Source organism: Salmo salar, chromosome ssa24 (genome assembly GCF_905237065.1).
Source record: "Salmo salar chromosome ssa24, Ssal_v3.1, whole genome shotgun sequence".
Lineage (NCBI taxonomy): Eukaryota > Metazoa > Chordata > Actinopteri > Salmoniformes > Salmonidae > Salmo > Salmo salar.
Window position 1 is genome coordinate 42,369,730 of NC_059465.1, and position 20,271 is coordinate 42,390,000.

A 20,271-nucleotide genomic window follows, 5' to 3' on the forward strand; every position below is an offset into this window, starting at 1 on the left:
CCCTTCCTCTAACAAAGTGTTTGACGTGTCCTTTCTGTGTGTGTCTGTCCTCTCTGTGTGTCTCTGTCCTCTCTGTGTGTCTCTGTCCTCTCTCTCTGTGTGTCTCTGTCTTCTCTGTGTGTCTCTGTCCTCTCTGTGTGTCTCTGTCCTCTCTGTGTGTCTCTGTCCTCTCTCTCTCTGTGTCTCTGTCCTCTCTCTGTGTGTCTCTGTCCTCTCTCTGTATGTGTTTCAGAGACAGGTTTCCTGGATGATGTCCAGTATGACAGTATCTCTCTGGGTCCGGGTTATGACAGACCCTATCAGTTCAACCCCAGTGTCAGAGAGGCTAAGAGCATCCAGCTCTACAAACACCTCAACCTGAAGAGCTGTATCTGGACCTTCGATGCCTACTACGACATGACGGAACTCATAGACGTCTGTGGAGGCTCAGTCACTGCTGACTTCCAGGTATGAGACTCCCTGTAGTTCAGATACCATATCCTCTGTAGTGGGTTATCAGAGTCACTGCTGACTTCCAGGTATGAGACTCCCTGTAGTTCAGATACCATATCCTCTGTAGTGGGTTATCAGAGTCACTGCTGACTTCCAGGTATGAGACTCCCTGTAGTTCAGATACCATATCCTCTGTAGTGGGTTATCAGAGTCACTGCTGACTTCCAGGTATGAGACTCCCTGTAGTTCAGATACCATATCCTCTGTAGTGGGTTATCAGAGTCACTGCTGACTTCCAGGTATGAGACTCCCTGTAGTTCAGATACCATATCCTCTGTAGTGGGTTATCAGATGTCACTGCTGACTTCCAGGTATGAGACTCCCTGTAGTTCAGATACCATATCCTCTGTAGTGGGTTATCAGAGTCACTGCTGACTTCCAGGTATGAGACTCCCTGTAGTTCAGATACCATATCCTCTGTAGTGGGTTATCGATGTCACTGCTGACTTCCAGGTATGAGACTCCCTGTAGTTCAGATACCATATCCTCTGTAGTGGGTTATCGATGTCACTGCTGACTTCCAGGTATGAGACTCCCTGTAGTTCAGATACCATATCCTCTGTAGTGGGTTATCAGAGTCACTGCTGACTTCCAGGTATGAGACTCCCTGTAGTTCAGATACCATATCCTCTGTAGTGGGTTATCAGAGTCACTGCTGACTTCCAGGTATGAGACTCCCTGTAGTTCAGATACCATATCCTCTGTAGTGGGTTATCAGAGTCACTGCTGACTTCCAGGTATGAGACTCCCTGTAGTTCAGATACCATATCCTCTGTAGTGGGTTATCAGAGTCACTGCTGACTTCCAGGTATGAGACTCCCTGTAGTTCAGATACCATATCCTCTGTAGTGGGTTATCGATGTCACTGCTGACTTCCAGGTATGAGACTCCCTGTAGTTCAGATACCATATCCTCTGTAGTGGGTTATCGATGTCACTGCTGACTTCCAGGTATGAGACTCCCTGTAGTTCAGATACCATATCCTCTGTAGTGGGTTATCAGAGTCACTGCTGACTTCCAGGTATGAGACTCCCTGTAGTTCAGATACCATATCCTCTGTAGTGGGTTATCAGAGTCACTGCTGACTTCCAGGTATGAGACTCCCTGTAGTTCAGATACCACATCCTCTGTAGTGGGTTATCGATGTCACTGCTGACTTCCAGGTATGAGTTCCCGAGTGGCACAGCAGTCTAAGGCACTGCATCTCAGTGCTAGAGCCTTCACTACAGACCCTGGTTCGATTCCAGGCTGTATCACAACCGGCTGTGATTGGGAGTCCCATAGGACGCCCAGCGTCGTCCCGGGTTTGGCTGGTATAGGCCGTCATTGTCAATAAGAATTTGTTCTTAACTTCTATGGGCTACCCCTGGTACACCCTATCAACAGCAGGTGAAATATCAAGAGCGCCAAATTTGAAAACAATTAAATGTCATAATTCAAATTTCTCAAACATACAACTATCTTACACCCTTTGAAAGATAAACATCTCCTTAATCTAACCACGTTGTCCGATTTCAAAAAGGCTTTACGGCGAAAGCATAAAGTTAGATTATGTTAGGACAGTACATTGAAAATAGCTGTGTGTAATGTTTTGTCAATGCAAAGACAGGTGTCACCAAAAGCAGAAAACCAGCTAAAATTATGCACTAACCTTTGACAATCATCAGATGACACTCCTAGGACATTATGTTAGACAATACATGCATTTTTTGTTCTATCAAGTTCATATTTATATCCAAAAACAGCATTTTACAATGGCGTTGATGTTGAGAAAATAATTTTCCCTCCAATACCGCCAGTCAATCAGCACAACAAATTAAATAATTAATATTCGAAACCATTGGTAAAATATTATATTGTCATTCAAAGAATTATAGATTAACATCTCGTGAACGCAACCGCATTGCCAGATTTAAAAATAACTTTACTGGGAAATCACACTTTGCAATAAACGAGGTCCTGTTCTCAGAAAAATAGGCTTGGCGATACAGACTAGGCGCCATGTTGGAGAGATCTAAAATCAAAGATACTATGTAAATATTCCCTTACCTTTGATTATCTTCATCAGAAGGCACTTCCAGGAATCCCAGGTCCATAACAAATGTAGTTTTGTTCGGAAAAGCTCATAATTTATGTCCAAAAAGCTCTGTGTTGTTAGCGCGTCCTGTAGGCTACTCAAAACTATAAACGTCGCCCGCCGGACTTGTCTTCACCAAAGAGGGAAAAAAATATATTTACGTTCGTTCAAACATGTCAAACGTTGTATAGCATAAATCATTAGGGCCTTTTTCAATCAGCACTTCAATAATATTCAAGGCGGACGATTGCATTCTCTTTTAAAATGTATTGGAACGAGAGTACCCAAACATGCACTCACGCGCCAGAGTAGTATTGGCCATCCGCTTATGACCAACGTTCCAAGTCTCTTGTTCGGTCAGTTTTCACAGTAGAAGACTCAAACCACTTTGTAAAGACTGGTGACATCTAGTGGATGGCGTAGCAAGTGCTCAATGATTAATAAGTCCCTGTGTGTTTCAATGGCATAGGCTTAAAAGTAATTCAACACATCAGGTATCCACTTCCTGTCAGAATTTGTCTCAGGGTTTTGACTGCCATATGAGTTCTGTTATACTTACAGACACCATTCAAACAGTTTTGGAAAATTCAGAGTGTGTTCTATCCAAATATGTTAATAATATGCATATCCTAGCTTCTGAGTTGGTGTAGGAGGCAGTTAAAAATGGGCACATATTTTTTTCAAAATTCTCAATACTGCCCCCTAGCCCCAACAGGTTTTAACTGACTTGCCTAGTTAAATAAAGGTTAAATAAAAAATGAAACTCCCTCTAGTTCAGGAACCATACCCTCTCTAGTGGGTTATCATGTCACTGCATTTTGTTTGCTGTACACAGAATTTACTCCAGTTTATTTCCATTATTGGCTTGGATAAAATCAACCATGACTAGTGAACATAATCTTCTCGCAGATATCCACAGAGTTATCAGGTCCACAGTGTCATCAGGTCCACAGTGTCATCAGGTCCACAGAGTTATCAGTTCCACAGAGTTATCAGGTCCACAGAGTCATCAGGTCCACAGAGTCATCAGGTCCACAGAGTCATCAGGTCCACAGAGTCATCAGGTCCACAGTGTCATCAGGTCCACAGTGTCATCAGGTCCACAGTGTCATCAGGTCCACAGAGTCATCAGGTCCACAGAGTTATCAGGTCCACAGAGTTATCAGGTCCACAGAGTTATCAGGTCCACAGTATCATCAGGTCCACAGAGTCATCAGGTCCACAGTGTTATCAGGTCCACATTCAGTCATGTGATCACAGTCTATATTGTTAGATTCTGGGTTAAACTTGGAACATTGTTATACATCAGCAGTATAGTATCTAACAGTGATAGAGACTGGTTTTTATACATCAGCAGTATAGTATCTGAGGAGTGATATAGACTGGGTTTATACATCAGCAGTATAGTATCTGATGAGTGATATAGACTGGGTTTATACATCAGCAGTATAGTATCTGAGGAGTGATATAGACTGGGTTTATACATCAGCAGTATAGTATCTGAGGAGTGATATAGACTGGGTTTATACATCAGCAGTATAGTATCTGAGGAGTGATATAGACTGGGTTTATACATCAGCAGTATAGTATCTGAGGAGTGATATAGACTGGGTTTATACATCAGCAGTATAGTATCTGAGGAGTGATATAGACTGGGTTTATACATCAGCAGTATAGTATCTGATGAGTGATATAGACTGGGTTTATACATCAGCAGTATAGTATCTGAGGAGTGAAAGAGACTGGGTTTATACATCAGCAGTTAATGGTTATCTGTAGGAGCCAGATGGCTTTGGAATGTGTTGGGGGGAGACGGGTGGAGATCTTTAGATTAGGCCTCAAAGGGGTTGAGTTCAGGTCAGATCCCCTTAAGGGAGAAACAATGGTTTTTTAATCTATCACTTGGTCTTCTTGTCGGACCGTAACAGATGTAACCATTGGAGAGAAGTTGAGAGTGTCTAAGTTGGAGTTTAAATAACTTGTGGTGTTGGAAGCGTGTGTTGTCTGAATACAGCTGTATTGACCCTTTGGAAAGAATTTAACTTGGCTTTCCTGGTGTCCGTAGAATTAGAACCTAACAGTATTACTGTAACCATGGCTACTCAAATCAAATCAAATCAAATGTATTTATATAGCCCTTCTTACATCAGCTGATATCTCAAAGTGCTGTACAGAAACCCAGCCTAAAACCCCCCAAACAGCAAGCAATGCAGGTGTAGAAGCACGGTGGCTAGGAAAAACTCCCTAGAAAAGGCCAGAACCTAGGAAGAAACCTAGAGAGGAACCAGGCTATGAGGGGTGGCCAGTCCTCTTCTGGCTGTGCCGGGTGGAGATTATAACAGAACATGGCCAAGATGTTCAAATGTTCATAAATGACCAGCATGGTCAAATAATAATAATCACAGTGGTTGTCGAGGGTGCAACAGGTCAGCACCTCAAGAGTAAATGTCAGTTGGCTTTTCATAGCCGATCATTGAGAGTATCTCTACCGCTCCTGCTGTCTCTAGAGAGTTGAAAACAGCAGGTCTGGGACAGGTAGCACGTCCGGTGAACAGGTCAGGGTTCTCTTGCAGTTTCCCTGTGACTCATCCTTCCATCCCAACCACAGTATGCAAAACAGTCTAGGACTGACTATAGCTGTTGCTGCTGCGTCACCTTTTTAATCGTGCCATGTTGCGTAACATTATGTCATGTCATGTCACCTTATGTCATCTGAACTCACGTTGTGTCTTATGTTCCCCCAGGTGAGGGACTCGGCCCAGTCGTTCCTGACGGTGCAGGTTCCTCTCTACGTGTCGTATATCTACGTAACAGCTCCCAGGGGCTGGGCTTCTCTGGAACACCATACTGAAATGGAGTTCTCTTTCTTCTACGATACCGTGCTCTGGAGGACAGGTGTGTGTGTCTCCTTGGAATTGTTGTATTTCTATGTAAGTCCATTTAACTGGTGTGTTCCTGTAGAACTCCATTTAACTGGTGTGTTCCTGTGGAACTCCATTTAACTGGTGTGTTCCTGTGGAACTCCATTTAACTGGTGTGTTCCTGTGGAACTCCATTTAACTGGTGTGTTCCTGTGGAACTCCATTTAACTGGTGTGTTCCTGTGGAACTCCATTTAACTGGTGTGTTCCTGTGGAACTCCATTTAACTGGTGTGTTCCTGTGGAACTCCATTTAACTGGTGTGTTCCTGTGGAACTCCATTTAACTGGTGTGTTCCTGTGGAACTCCATTTAACTGTTGTGTTCCTGTGGAACTCCATTTAACTGGTGTGTTCCTGTGGAACTCCATTTAACTGGTGTGTTCCTGTGGAACTCCATTTAACTGGTGTGTTCCTGTGGAACTCCATTTAACTGGTGTGTTCCTGTGGAACTCCATTTAACTGGTGTGTTCCTGTGTCCACTAGGCATCCAGACAGACAGCGTTCTGTCAGCCAGACTCCAGATTATCAGGATCTACATAAGAGAAGATGGTCGTCTGGTCATCGAGTTCAAAACACACGCCAAGTTCAGGGGTCAGTCCTCAATGACCTGTTTACTACTGTATGACCAGTGTACGGTATCATGTAGCCTTCTGTAAAAGCTAAACTAGAGAAAACGTCTCATATATTTACAGTGCCTTCGGAAAGTATTCAGACACCTTGACTTTTTCCACATTTTGTTACGTTACAACCTTATTCTAAAATGTATTTAATTGTTTTTTTCCCCCTCATCAATTTACACACAATACCTCATAATGAGAAAGCAGAAACATTATTGCTAATTTCTAATTACAAAAAAACTGAAATATCACATTTACATAAGTATACAGACCCTTTACTCAGTTCTTTGTTGAAGCACCTTTGGTAATGATTACAGCATTGAGTCTTCTTGGGTATGATGCTACAATGCTTGGCACACCTGTATTTGGGGAGTTTCTCCCATTCTTCTCTGCAGATCCTCTCAAGCTCTGTCAGGTTGGATGCGGAGCGTTGCTGCACAGCTATTGTCAGGTATCTCAAGAGATGTTTGATCGAGTTCAAGTCTGGGCTCTGGCTGGGGGACTGAAGACCATTCAGAGACTTGTCCCGAAGCCACTCCTGCGTTGTTTTGGCTGTGTGCTTAGGGTCGTTGTCCTGTTGGAAGGTGAACCTTCGCCTCAGTCTGAGGTCCTGAGCGCCCTGGAGCAGGTTTTCATCAAGGATCTCTCTGTACTTTGCTCCGTTCATCTTTCCCTCGATCCTGACTAGTCTCTCAGTCTCTGCCACTGAAAAACATCCCCACAGCATGCTGCTGCCACCACCATGCTTCACCGTAGGGATGGTGCCAGGTTTCCTACAGACGTGACGCTTGGCATTCAGGCCCGCAGAGAATCTTGTTTCTCATGGTCTGAGAGTCTTTAGCTGCCTTTTGGCAAACTCCAAGTCGGCTGTCATGTGCCTTTTACTGAGGAGTGGCTTCTGTCTGGCCACTCTACCATAAAGGCCTGATTGGCGGAGTGCTGCAGAGATGGTTGTACTTCTGGAAAGTTATCCCATCTCAACAGAGGAACTCTAGAGCTCTGTCAGAGTGACCATCGGGTTCTTGGTCACCTTCCTGACCATTGCCCTTCTCTCCCGATTGTTCAGTTTGGTCGGGCGACCAGCTCTAGGAAAAAGTATAGTTGGTTCCAAAATTCTTCCATTTAAGAATGATGGAGGGCACTGTGTTCTTGGGGACCTTCAATGCTGCAGAATTGTTTGGGTACCCTTCCCCAGATCTGTGCCTCGACACAAGCCTCTTGGAGCTCTACGGACAATTCCTTCGACCTCATGGCTTGGTTTTTGCTCCGACATGCACGGTCAACTGTGAGACCTTTTATAGACAGGTGTGTTCCTTTCCAAATCATGTCCAATCAATTGAATTTAACACAGGTGGACTCCAATCAAGTTGTAGAAAAATCTCAAGGATGATCAATGGAAACAGGATTCACCTGAGCTCAATTTAGAGTCTCATAGCAAAGGGTCTGAATACTTATGTAAATACTGTATTTCTGTTTTCTGTTTTTAATAGATTCGGTAAAATGTCTAAAAACCTGTTTTCACTTTGTCATTATGGGGTATTGTGATGTCATTATGGGGTATTGTGATGTCATTATGGGGTATTGTGATGTCATTATGGAGTATTGTGTGTAGATTACTGAGGATTTCTTTTGGTTTAATCAATTTTAGAATAAGGCTGTAACATAACAAAATTCGGAAAAAGTCAAGGAGTCTGAATACTTTCCGAAGGCACTGTATGTGTTTATCTTTTCCTTGCCAGGCCAGTTTGTACCAGAGCACCACATTAATTAGTATCTTATTACTTTTGAAGCATATCATTTTAAAATACATGTACCAGGTCAACAGTGGTCTCGACTCCATCTTTTTGAAGGAGACTACTGTGTTGAGGTCTGATCCTGATTCCTGTGAGACCAGGTCAATAGTGGTCTGTAACACGATGACTAACCTCTAGTTTTCTCCCTCTTCCTCCTCCAGGCCAGTTTGTCCCAGAACACCACACCCTGCCTGGCCACAAGTCCTACCTGATGGTCCCGGACCACCTGGGGGGGATAGAGTTCGACATGCAGCTCATCTGGAGCGCCCAGTCCTTCGACTCTCCCTACCAGCTCTGGAAGGCCACCTCCTCTTACAGCAGGTCAGTACACAGACATACTGTCATATACAGTTATAGATATAGATAAATAGATATTCCAAGTCCTTTGACTCTCCCTACCAGCTCTGGAGGGCCATTTGCTCTTACAGCTGGTCAGTAAGGGTTACTTGGTGGACAGACTTTTGTTCCAGCCCAACGCTAACATGACTGCTTTTTCTAAGTTCTGGAGAATTGGTGTCCGAAAGCAGATCTCCTGGTCATCACAAAAAAATGTGTTAGCCTGCTGAGTTAAGCTAAAGCCTAGGCATCAGCCTGGGGACCCAATGCAAGTCCTCATGTCTCAGGCAAGGTTATATGAATTATCTCTGTTACAAGGGCTTACCAAATGTTTTGCCCTCTTGTGTTCCAGGAAGGACTACTCCGGTGAGTACACAGTGTTTCTGATCCCATGTACCGTGCAGCCCACCCAGCCCTGGACCGATCCTGGAGACAAGCCTATGTCCTGCACTGCCCACGCCCCAGAGAAGTATGTCACCTCAAAAATTATTATGGGAGGGGTTGAGGTTAGCTGAAGTATGGGACTAAAAACAAAGAAAAGATAACTAATGTAAAATATACTGTGTCTGTAAAATGTACACTACCGTTCAAAAGTTTGGGGTCACTTAGAAATGTCCTTGTTTTTTAAAGAAAAGGAAAAAAAAAGGTCTGTTAAATAACATCAAATTGATCAGAAATACAGTGTAGACATTGTTAATGTTGTAAATGACTATTGTAGCTGGAAACGGCTGATTTTAATGGAATATCTACATAGGCGTACAGACGCCCATTATCAGCAACCATCACTCCTGTGTTCCAATGGCACGTTGTGTAGGCTAATCCAAGTTTATCATTTTAAAAGGCTAATTGATCATTAGAAAACCATTTTGCAATTATGTTGGCACAGCTGAAAACTTTTGGTCTGATTAAAGAAGCAATAAAACTGGCCTTCTTTAGACTAGTTGAGTATCTGGAGCATCAGCATTGGTGGGTTCAATTACAGGCTCAAAATGGCCAGAAACAAAGTGCTTTCTTCTGAAACTCGTCAGTCTATTCTTGTTCTGAGAAATGAAGGCTATTCCATGCGAGAAATTGCCAAGAAACTGAAGATCTCGTACAACGTTGTGCACTACTCCCTTCACAGAACAGTGCAAACTGGCTCTAACCAGAATAGAAAGAGGAGTGGTAGGCCACTGAGCACAACTGAGCAAGAGGACAAGTACATTAGAGTCCTCAACTGGCAGCTTCATTAAATAGTACCCACAAAACACCAGTCTCAACGTCAACAGTGAAGAGGCGACTCCGGGATGCTGGCATTCTAGGCAAAGTTGCAAAGAAAAAGCCATATCTCAATAAAAATAAAGATTAAGATAGGCAAAAGAACACAGACACTGGACAGAGGTACTCTGCCTAGAAGACCAGCATCCCGGAGTCACCTCTTCACTGTTGACATTGAGACTGGTGTTTCTTTAATCAGAGCAACAGTTTCCAGCTGTGCTAACAAAATTGCAAAAGGCTTTTCTAATGGTCAATTAGCCTTTTAAAATGATAAACTTGGATTAGCTAACACAATGTGCCATTGGAACACAGGAGTGTATCAAGTGTGGTAGCGGGTAACGGTTCTTAACTGTAATGTCATTGAGTCCCCGGTAGTCAATGCACGGGTGCAGGGTCTTGTCCTTTTTCCCCACGAAGAAGAACCCTGCGTCAGCGGTAGAGGAAGAAGGACGGATAAATCCAACAGCTAGGGAGTCCCTAATGTAGGTATCCATAGCCTTGGTCTCCGGTCCCGACAGATAGTACAGACGTCCCCGGGGCGGCGTGGTGCTAGGGAGAAGGTCAATCCCGCAGTCATAGGGTCGGTGCGGCGGAAGCGACATGGTCTGGGCCTTGCTGAACACCTCCCGGAGGTCCTGGTACTCTGCAGGAATGGCGGAGAGGTCCGGGGCACCTTCCAGGCCCCCAGGAAGACAGGGCAGGTTGTGCTGACTTCAGGCAATGGGCGTGGAAGAATGGGCTCCAGCCCATGATGGCACCAGTAGACCAGTTAATGAGGGGATTGTGTCGTTGGAGCCAGGAGAATCCCAATACCATGGGAATCAAGAGGGGACTTGATGAGCAGGAACTGGATAGCATTGCTGTGGTTCCCTGACTCCTTTAGGTTGACGGGAGTGGTGTTGTGGGTGACTCTGCCTATAGAGCGCCCGTCCAGCGCTCTAACGTCCATCGGAATGGAGAGGGGCTGAGTGGGGATGTTCAGCTCGGACCCCAGGGTAGCGTCCAAAAAGCTCTCATCGGCTCCAGAGTCAATGAAAACCGGAGAGATTTGGACTGGTCTCCCCACAGCAGAATAGCATGAAAAGGGGTGGGTGCGTGCAGGAGAAGCAGAAACCTTCTCCATATGGCCCACCAGAGTCCTTGCTCCAACTGGTGAGCTTCTTTAACTTCTCTAGGGCCAGTGGGACGATTTCGTCCCACCTACGTAACAGCCAGTGGAATCCCGTGGCGCGTTATTCAAATACCTTAGAAATGCTATTACTTCAATTTCAAACATATGACTATTTTACAGCATTTTAAAGACAAGACTCTCGTTAATCTAACCACACTGTCCGATTTCAAAAAGGCTTTACAACGAAAGCAAAACATTAGATTATGTCAGCAGAGTACCCAGCCAGAAATAATCAGACACCCATTTTTCAAGCTAGCATATAATGTCACAAAAACCCAAACCACAGCTAAATGCAGCACTAACCTTTGATGATCTTCATCAGATGACACACCTAGGACATTATGTAATACAATACATGCATGTTTTGTTCAATCAAGTTCATATTTATATCAAAAACCAGCTTTTTACATTAGCATGTGACGTTCAGAACTAGCATACCCCCCGCAAACTTCCGGTGAATTTATTAAATTACTCACGATAAACGTTCACAAAAAACATAACAATTATTTTAAGAATTATAGATACAGAACTCCTCTATGCACTCGCTATGTCCGATTTTAAAATAACTTTTCGGTGAAAGCACATTTTGCAATATTCTGAGTAGATAGCCCGGCATCACAGGGCTAGCTATTTAGACACCCACCAAGTTTAGCACTCACCAAAATCAGATTTACTATAAGAAAAATGTTATTACCTTTGCTGTTCTTTGTCAGAATGCACTCCCAGGACTTCTACTTCAATAACAAATGTTGGTTTGGTTCAAAATAATCCATAGTTATATCCAAATAGCGGCGTTTTGTTCGTGCGTTCAAGACACTATCCGAAGTGTAAATAAGGGTCACGCGCACGACACATTTCGTGACAAGAAAATTCTAAATATTCCATTACCGTACTTCGAGGCATGTCAACCGCTGTTTAAAATCAATTTTTATGCAATTTTTCTCGTAAAAAAGCGATAATATTCCGACCGGGAAAGCGTGTTTACGTTCAAAGAGAGAGAAAATAAAAACATGGGATCCCCTCGTGCACGAGCCTGAGTCTCATAGTACTCTGACCGGCCACTATCCAAACGCGCTAATGTTTTTCAGCCAGGGGCTGCCTCGATATCATTCAGCTTTTTCCCGGGTTCTGAGAGCCTATGGGAGCCGTAGGAAGTGTCACGTTACAGCAAAGATCCTCAGTTTTCAATAAACAGAGCCAAGAAGAACAAGAACTTGTCAGAGAGGGCACTTCCTGTAAGGAATCTTCTCAGGTTTTTGCCTGCCATATGAGTTCTGTTATACTCACAGACACCATTCAAACAGTTTTAGAAACTTTAGGGTGTTTTCTGTCCAAAGCCAATAATTATATGCATATTCTAGTTACTGGGCAGGAGTAGTAACCAGATTAAATCGGGTATGTTTTTTATCCGGCCGTGTCAATATTGCCCCCTAGCCCTAACAGGTTTTAAAGGACAAGAGGACACGAAATTACCAAGAGTCCCGCAATACAGACAACTCTTTATGTCGATCCTGTATTGCTGTTCCGCTGGCAACAGCCCAGCTCTGCCTAGTGGCATAGGCTTAGGAAGCTGTGACTTGGCCGTCTTCGGCAGCCCTTGGGGCAGTTCGGGAAACCTCGGGTTCTCTCGGCAACGAGACCATCAGGAGCTTCCCGAATGACTCGGAGGGCAAGGTGGGATCCCTGGACGTGCGAGTGAAATCCAATTTCCTCTGCCACCGTCGTTCCCGTAATCGGCCATTGATACGGATGGTCAAAGCGATGAGGGAATCGAGCTCCGTAGGTAACTCCCGGGCTGCAAGCTCGTCTTTGACCTCTTCCGAGACGCTGTGCAGGAACATATCAAACAGTGCCTCTTGATTCCAAGCACTCTCTGCTGCCAACGTGCGGAAATTCACCGCATAATCAGCTACACTGCGCAAATCCCGCCGAAGCTGGATTACCTCTCTCCCAGAGAACTGGGCATCAAAGACCTTCCTCACTTCTCCCACAAACCCCTCCAGACTAGCGATTATGGCCGGCTGTTGTTCCCACACGGCAGTAGCCCAGGCGAGAGACCTCCCGGACATCAGCATGATGAGGTAGGCTATCTTGGAGCGATCCGAGGGGAAGGAGGAGGGTTGAAGCTCGAAGACAAGGGCACACTGAGCTAGGAACGCCCGGCAGGTGCTCGGCTCTCCATTGAAGCGTTCCGGAGGAGGTAAGCGTGGCTCCTGAGAAGGTGGAGTGAATGATGAGACGGCAGTTGCTAGCAGCTGAGTCACTGAGGAGCTGTGGGGTTACCACCATGGTAGGCGGTCTCCCAGACAACCCGTGGAATTGGCAGGCTCATGGTCAGGTCAGGCAGAGGTCGATAATCCATAGATGGGGCAATGGTACAGGACGGCAGGCTCAGGATCAGGGGCAGTCGGAGTGGTCAGGCGGGCAGGTACAGGGTCACGACAGGCAAGGGTCAAAAACCAGGAGAACGAGAAAAGAGAAACTGGGGATAAAGCAGGAGCTTACACAAAAACGCTGGTTGACTTGACAAACAAGACAAACTGGCAACAGACAAACAGAGAACACAGGTATAAATACACAGGGGATAATGGGAAGATGGGCGACACATGGAGGGAGGTGGAGACAATTACAAAGACAGGTGAAACAGATCAGGGTGTGACAGAGTGATGGTTGCTGATAATGGGCTTCTGTACGCCTATGTAGATATTCCATAAAACATCTGCCATTTCCAGCTACAATAGTAATTTACAACATTAACAATGTCTACACTGTATTTCTGATCAATTTGATGTTATTTTAATGGACAAAAAAATGAGCTTTTCTTTCCAAAACAAGGACATTTCTAAGTGACCCCAAACTTTTGAACGGTAGTGTATATTGTGGTGTTCCTGAAGGATCCATCCTTGGACGTTTGTTATTTACTTATTATTGACCTTGCTTGCTCTCTGTCTGTAAGAAGTTGAAACTAGAGTGTTTAAACCAGAGTTCTAGGAATGGTTATGCTGCTCTACATATAGCAAACTGACTGGCTTGCCCCCCACCAGGTTCCAGTTACCTATAGCCTTTCAGCAGACCAACCTGCCCTCCCTCCCTGCCCTCCCCCACAGGTTCCAGTTACCTATAGCCTTCCAGCAGACCAACCTGCCTTCCCTCCCTCCCTCCCTCCCTCCCTCCCTCCCTCCCTCCCTCCCTCCCTCCCTCCCTCCCTCCCTCCCTCCCTCCCTCCCTCCCTCCCTCCCTCCCCCACAGGTTCCAGTTACCTATAGCCTTCCAGCAGACCAACCTGCCCTCCCTCCCTCCCTCCCTCCCTCTCAGGTTCCAGTTACCTATAGCCTTCCAGCAGACCAACCTGCCCTCCCTCCCTGCCCTCCCCCACAGGTTCCAGTTACCTATAGCCTTCCAGCAGACCAACCTGCCCTCCCTCCCTCCCTCTCAGGTTCCAGTTACCTATAGCCTTCCAGCAGACCAACCTGCCCTCCCTCCCTGCCCTCCCCCCACAGGTTCCAGTTACCTATAGCCTTCCAGCAGACCAACCTGCCTTCCCTCCCTCCCTCCCTCCCTCCCTCCCTCCCTCCCTCCCTCCCTCCCTCCCTCCCTCCCTCCCTCCCTCCCTCCCTCCCTCCCTCCCTCCCTCCCTCCCTCCCTCCCTCCCCCACAGGTTCCAGTTACCTGTAGCCTTCCAGCAGACCAACCTGCCCTCCCTCCCTCCCTCCCTCCCCCTCAGGTTCCAGTTACCTATAGCCTTCCAGCAGACCAACCTGCCTTCCCTCCCTCCCTCCCCCACAGGTTCCAGTTACCTATAGCCTTCCAGCAGACCAACCTGCCCTCCCTCCCTCCCCCACAGGTTCCAGTTACCTATAGCCTTCCAGCAGACCAACCGGCCCTCCCTCCCCCTCAGGTTCCAGTTACCTATAGCCTTCCAGCAGACCAACCTGCCCTCCCTCCCTCCCCCCACAGGTTCCAGTTACCTATAGCCTTCCAGCAGACCAACCTGCCCTCCCTCCCTCCCTCTCAGGTTCCAGTTACCTATAGCCTTCCAGCAGACCAACCTGCCCTCCCTCCCTCCCTCTCAGGTTCCAGTTACCTATAGCCTTCCAGCAGACCAACCTGCCTTCCCTCCCTCCCTCCTCCACAGGTTCCAGTTACCTATAGCCTTCCAGCAGACCAACCTGCCCTCCCTCCCTCCCCCACAGGTTCCAGTTACCTATAGCCTTCCAGCAGACCAACCTGCCCTCCCTCCCTCCCCCACAGGTTCCAGTTACCTATAGCCTTCCAGCAGACCAACCTGCCTTCCCTCCCTCCCTCCCCCACAGGTTCCAGTTACCTATAGCCTTCCAGCAGACCAACCTGCCCTCCCTCCCTCCCTGCCTCCCCCACAGGTTCCAGTTACCTATAGCCTTCCAGCAGACCAACCTGCCCTCCCTCCCTCCTCCACAGGTTCCAGTTACCTATAGCCTTCCAGCAGACCAACCTGCCCTCCCTCCCTCCCCCTCAGGTTCCAGTTACCTATAGCCTTCCAGCAGACCAACCTGCCCTCCCTCCCTCCCTCCCCCACAGGTTCCAGTTACCTATAGCCTTCCAGCAGACCAACCTGCCCTCCCTCCCTCCCTCCCCCACAGGTTCCAGTTACCTATAGCCTTCCAGCAGACCAACCTGCCCTCCCTCCCTCCCTCTCAGGTTCCAGTTACCTATAGCCTTCCAGCAGACCAACCTGTCCTCCCTCCCTCCCTCTCAGGTTCCAGTTACCTATAGCCTTCCAGCAGACCAACCTGCCCTCCCTCCCTCCCTCCCTCTCAGGTTCCAGTTACCTATAGCCTTCCAGCAGACCAACCTGCCTTCCCTCCCTCCCTCCTCCACAGGTTCCAGTTACCTATAGCCTTCCAGCAGACCAACCTGCCCTCCCTCCCTCCCCCACTGGTTCCAGTTACCTATAGCCTTCCAGCAGACCAACCTGCCCTCCCTCCCTCCCTCCCCCACAGGTTCCAGTTACCTATAGCCTTCCAGCAGACCAACCTGCCCTCCCTCCCTCCCCCCACAGGTTCCAGTTACCTATAGCCTTCCAGCAGACCAACCTGCCTTCCCTCCCTCCCCCTCAGGTTCCAGTTACCTATAGCCTTCCAGCAGACCAACCTGCCCTCCCTCCCTCCCTCTCAGGTTCCAGTTACCTATAGCCTTCCAGCAGACCAACCTGCCCTCCCTCCCTCCCTCTCAGGTTCCAGTTACCTATAGCCTTCCAGCAGACCAACCTGCCCTCCCTCCCTCCCTCCTCCACAGGTTCCAGTTACCTATAGCCTTCCAGCAGACCAACCTGCCCTCCCTCCCTCCCTCTCAGGTTCCAGTTACCTATAGCCTTCCAGCAGACCAACCTGTCCTCCCTCCCTCCCTCTCAGGTTCCAGTTACCTATAGCCTTCCAGCAGACCAACCTGCCTTCCCTCCCTCCCTCCTCCACAGGTTCCAGTTACCTATAGCCTTCCAGCAGACCAACCGGCCAGTCCCAGTGGTATACTCCCTCAACACTGAGTTTCAGCTGTGCAACAATGAGAAGGTGTTCATGATGGACCCGGTCATCTCCGACATGTCCATGGCTGAGATGGACTACAAGGGAGCCTTCTCTATGGGTACAATGACTGTTCCACACATCACTGGGCAAACTCAAAGTGGGATCTTAAAGTCTGAGAAAACTTACTAATTGAAACATAAAGTGATTTATGTCAATGTCATATGTGGCTTTCAGTTTAGCTTGACTTTTTTCAGATTTAATAGATAATAGATGTTTTATTGTCACATACACTGGATAGGTGCAGTGTAATGTGTTGTTTTACAGGGTCAGCCATAGTAGTATGATAGGTGTTGTTTTACAGGGTCAGTCATAGTAGTATGATAGGTGTTGTTTTACAGGGTCAGCCATAGTAGTATGATAGGTGTTGTTTTACAGGGTCAGCCATAGTAGTATGATAGGTGTTGTTTTACAGGGTCAGTCATAGTAGTATGATAGGTGTTGTTTTACAGGGTCAGTCATAGTAGTATGATAGGTGTTGTTTTACAGGGTCAGCCATAGTAGTATGATAGGTGTTGTTTTACAGGGTCAGTCATAGTAGTATGATAGGTGTTGTTTTACAGGGTCAGCCATAGTAGTATGATAGGTGTTGTTTTACAGGGTCAGCCATAGTAGTATGATAGGTGTTGTTTTACAGGGTCAGTCATAGTAGTATGATAGGTGTTGTTTTACAGGGTCAGTCATAGTAGTATGATAGGTGTTGTTTTACAGGGTCAGTCATAGTAGTATGATAGGTGTTGTTTTACAGGGTCAGCCATAGTAGTATGATAGGTGTTGTTTTACAGGGTCAGTCATAGTAGTATGATAGGTGTTGTTTTACAGGGTCAGTCATAGTAGTATGATAGGTGTTGTTTTACAGGGTCAGCCATAGTAGTATGATAGGTGTTGTTTTACAGGGTCAGCCATAGTAGTATGATAGGTACAGTGTAATGTGTTGTTTTACAGGGTCAGCCATAGTAGTATGATAGGTGTTGTTTTACAGGGTCAGCCATAGTAGTATGATAGGTACAGTGTAATGTGTTGTTTTACAGGGTCAGCCATACTGTAGTGGTACTGCGTCCCTAGAGTAAGTTAGGGTTGTTAGTATCTTGCTCAAGGGCTCATTGACAGATTTTTCACCTTGTTGGCTCAGGTATTCTAACCAGTGACCTTTCGGTTACTGGCCCAACACTTTAATCGCTAGGCTACCTGCCTGATATTTAATATATATTGCAGTTTGTTTACTGTCCCAACACTTTAATCGCTAGGCTACCTGCCTGATATTGAATATATATTGCAGTTCAGTTATTGGTCCAACACTATAACCGCTAAGCTTCCTGCCTAATATGTAATATATATTGCAATTTGGTTACTGGCCCAACACTGTAAGCGCTAAGCTTCCTGCCTAATATTTAATATATATTTCAGTAAATGTATTGTATGTATTGAATACATTTCTATATGTATATATACATACAGAAATGTATTCAATACATACAATACATTTACTGAAATATATATTAAATATTAGGCAGGAAGCTTAGCGGTTACAGTGTTGGGCTATATATATATATATATATATATATATATATATATATATATATATATATTGCCTGTTGTATGTAATGCATTTTTGCCAATCTGTATCACATTATATAATAAACCTTATGTATCACCTAACCTAGCATCTCTCTGCTGCCCCTACAGGCCAGACGCTGTACGGCAGGGTGCTGTGGAACCCGGAGCAGAACCTGAATGCAGCCTACAAGCTGCAGCTGGAGAAGGTGTACCTGTGTACGGGACGGGATGGATACGTGCCTTTCTTCGACCCCACAGGGACTCTGTACAACGAGGGCCCTCAGTACGGATGCATCCAGCCCAACAAACACCTCAAACACAGGTTCCTGATCCTGGTATGGGTGGCTCCGGTTATTTAACTTCCATTGTCCTCTAATATTGGTGTACTATTGTTCTATGTTGTCTATTTTGCACTCGCTCAGCGTATATCAGAAGAATGTTATATTATATTTTTTTGTGGTTAGTGAAATGCGCTCTGATAATCTGTTCAGTGTGACTGCAATGAAGACAACCTGAAGTGCCGCTGCTTGTCGATTCCACATATCCCATTTAGCAGACGCCTTTATCCAAACTGACTTGTATTACAGAGTGCATACATTGTTAGTACGTTGTCTCTCTGCAACTTGAACCCACGACCGAGGCGTTGCTAGGCAAGGCTTTTGATTTGTCTGTGCTATGTCACCGCCACCCATGTGATCTGACAAACTGGTATTTTCACCTGTCTCGGTGTGTAGTCATAGTTTTAAGAGATATATTCAAAGACTGTGAGCTATTCAAATAGGAGGAATCTTATTGTTGTGCGAGTCAGGGCACTGGTATCGTAGTGTTGGATTGTTTACGCTAATGTTTACAATAGTGGGAGTAGGCTTCTGTTATGAATGCTGGAAACTACAAGTTTACTGAAAAAACTTTTGAGATTTAAACAACAATTGTATATTCCACATCCATAGCCGATGTAACTGCTTTTATCCAGCAGTTAGACAACCCTGTTAGCATGTATGTTAGCATATATGCTAGTGTTTATACGGTATAGATGTAGACACTGTTAGCATGTATGTTAGCATGTATGCTAGTGTTTATACGGTATAGATGTAGATACTGTTAGCATGTATGTTAGCATGTATGCTAGTGTTCATACGGTATAGATGTAGATACTGTTTTTCATGTATGTTAACATGAATGCTAGTGTTCATACGGTATAGATGTAGATACTGTTAGCATGTATGCTAATGTTTGATATACGGTGCGGATCGGTAATGACAGCATTGTTGTAACGTTTCTCCTGCAGGATCGGAAGCAGCCTGAAGTCTGTGACAGGTTCTTCCATGACGTTCCCTTCGAGGCCAACTTTGCGTCGGATATAACCGAACTACTGACCATGACAGCCATGCCTGGTGTTGATGGTTTTACCATGAAGGTTGATGCCCTGTACAAGGTCAGTGAAGGCCATGACTTATAAACTGAACCATCATAATTTATTAAATGATAATATGTATGAGTTATAAATGTGTAATGTACATACTCTTCAAAAAGGTCTTCGTCAGATTTGAGGGTTAACTTTCATAGTGATAAAACCATTAATTGATCTGATATGCGCTGTAACTTTGGCGACTACCAAGTATGTTTTAAACCTCACACTTTTTAGGCTGGATGTATCAATGTGTAGGTCATACATACATCATTTATTAGCAGAATTGCTGTCTTACCTCAATTAGTCACACAAAATCCCTAGTTTGAAAGCGACTGTTTTTCTGGAAGCTGTTCTGCGCCATTCTCCCTACATTTTCCTCCACTTGGGCCAGCCTCCTAGCAAACTTGAGTTCTAGCCAATGAGCTTCAGAGCAAGCGAGAGAGAGCAACGAAGTGGTGTACATATGTGACGTACCACGCAATGTTTGGGGACCACTTTTGGCTCGTCAGCGCTACTTTCAGAACTACTTGCTAAAAAGTATACAAAAGTACCGGATAATCTCTTTAACTCTCTCTCTCTTGATTGACAGGTGGAGGCGGGGCATCAGTGGTACCTGCAGGTGATCTATGTGATTGGTCCAGAGTCCATCTCCGGCCCTAGGATCCAGCGTTCTCTGACCCATCAGCTTGCCCACAGCAGCGACATGGGGCGGGCTCGCAGGGACCTGACCAATCTCCTGAGCCAAAGCATCAGCTACAGCCGCGCTCGCCGGGACCTGGTGGACCAAAGCGGGCATCTCACCCTCGACGAGTCTCTGATCTATGATAACGAGGGCGACCAGACGAAGAACGGAACCAACATGAAGATTCTCCGACTCGAGGTCCCCGCTGCCTCCACATTTAACCCCCAGATGGGAGGGTCTATGGGCGGGGGTGTGGCTGCGCTGACCCTGCTGGTCCTCGTCCTGCTGGGTTCCTTTTTACTCTTCAGGAAGTGCCGACGGTCGGCTGGAAAGAAGCCGTCCAAGATGGCGGAGGAGTATCCTCTGAACACTAAGGTAGAGGTGTATCTAGAGAAGACCC

The 20,271-nt window shown here is 46.1% G+C and overlaps 1 protein-coding gene across 1 annotated transcript in view; it reads left to right on the forward strand.

Annotated features, from left to right (window-relative positions):
* Positions 1–20,271, forward strand: part of LOC106585923 (extracellular matrix organizing protein FRAS1) — a 345,785-nt gene that overhangs the window by 323,906 nt on the left and 1,608 nt on the right. The window contains exons 67-75 of the mRNA XM_045706754.1: positions 233–447; positions 5,314–5,464; positions 5,973–6,080; positions 8,061–8,220; positions 8,588–8,704; positions 16,116–16,282; positions 17,908–18,113; positions 19,067–19,213; positions 19,779–20,271. The exon at positions 19,779–20,271 is cut by the window's right edge and continues 1,608 nt beyond it. Coding sequence (XP_045562710.1) covers positions 233–447; positions 5,314–5,464; positions 5,973–6,080; positions 8,061–8,220; positions 8,588–8,704; positions 16,116–16,282; positions 17,908–18,113; positions 19,067–19,213; positions 19,779–20,271 — 1,764 coding nt within the window. The remainder of the gene's footprint in view (positions 1–232; positions 448–5,313; positions 5,465–5,972; positions 6,081–8,060; positions 8,221–8,587; positions 8,705–16,115; positions 16,283–17,907; positions 18,114–19,066; positions 19,214–19,778) is intronic.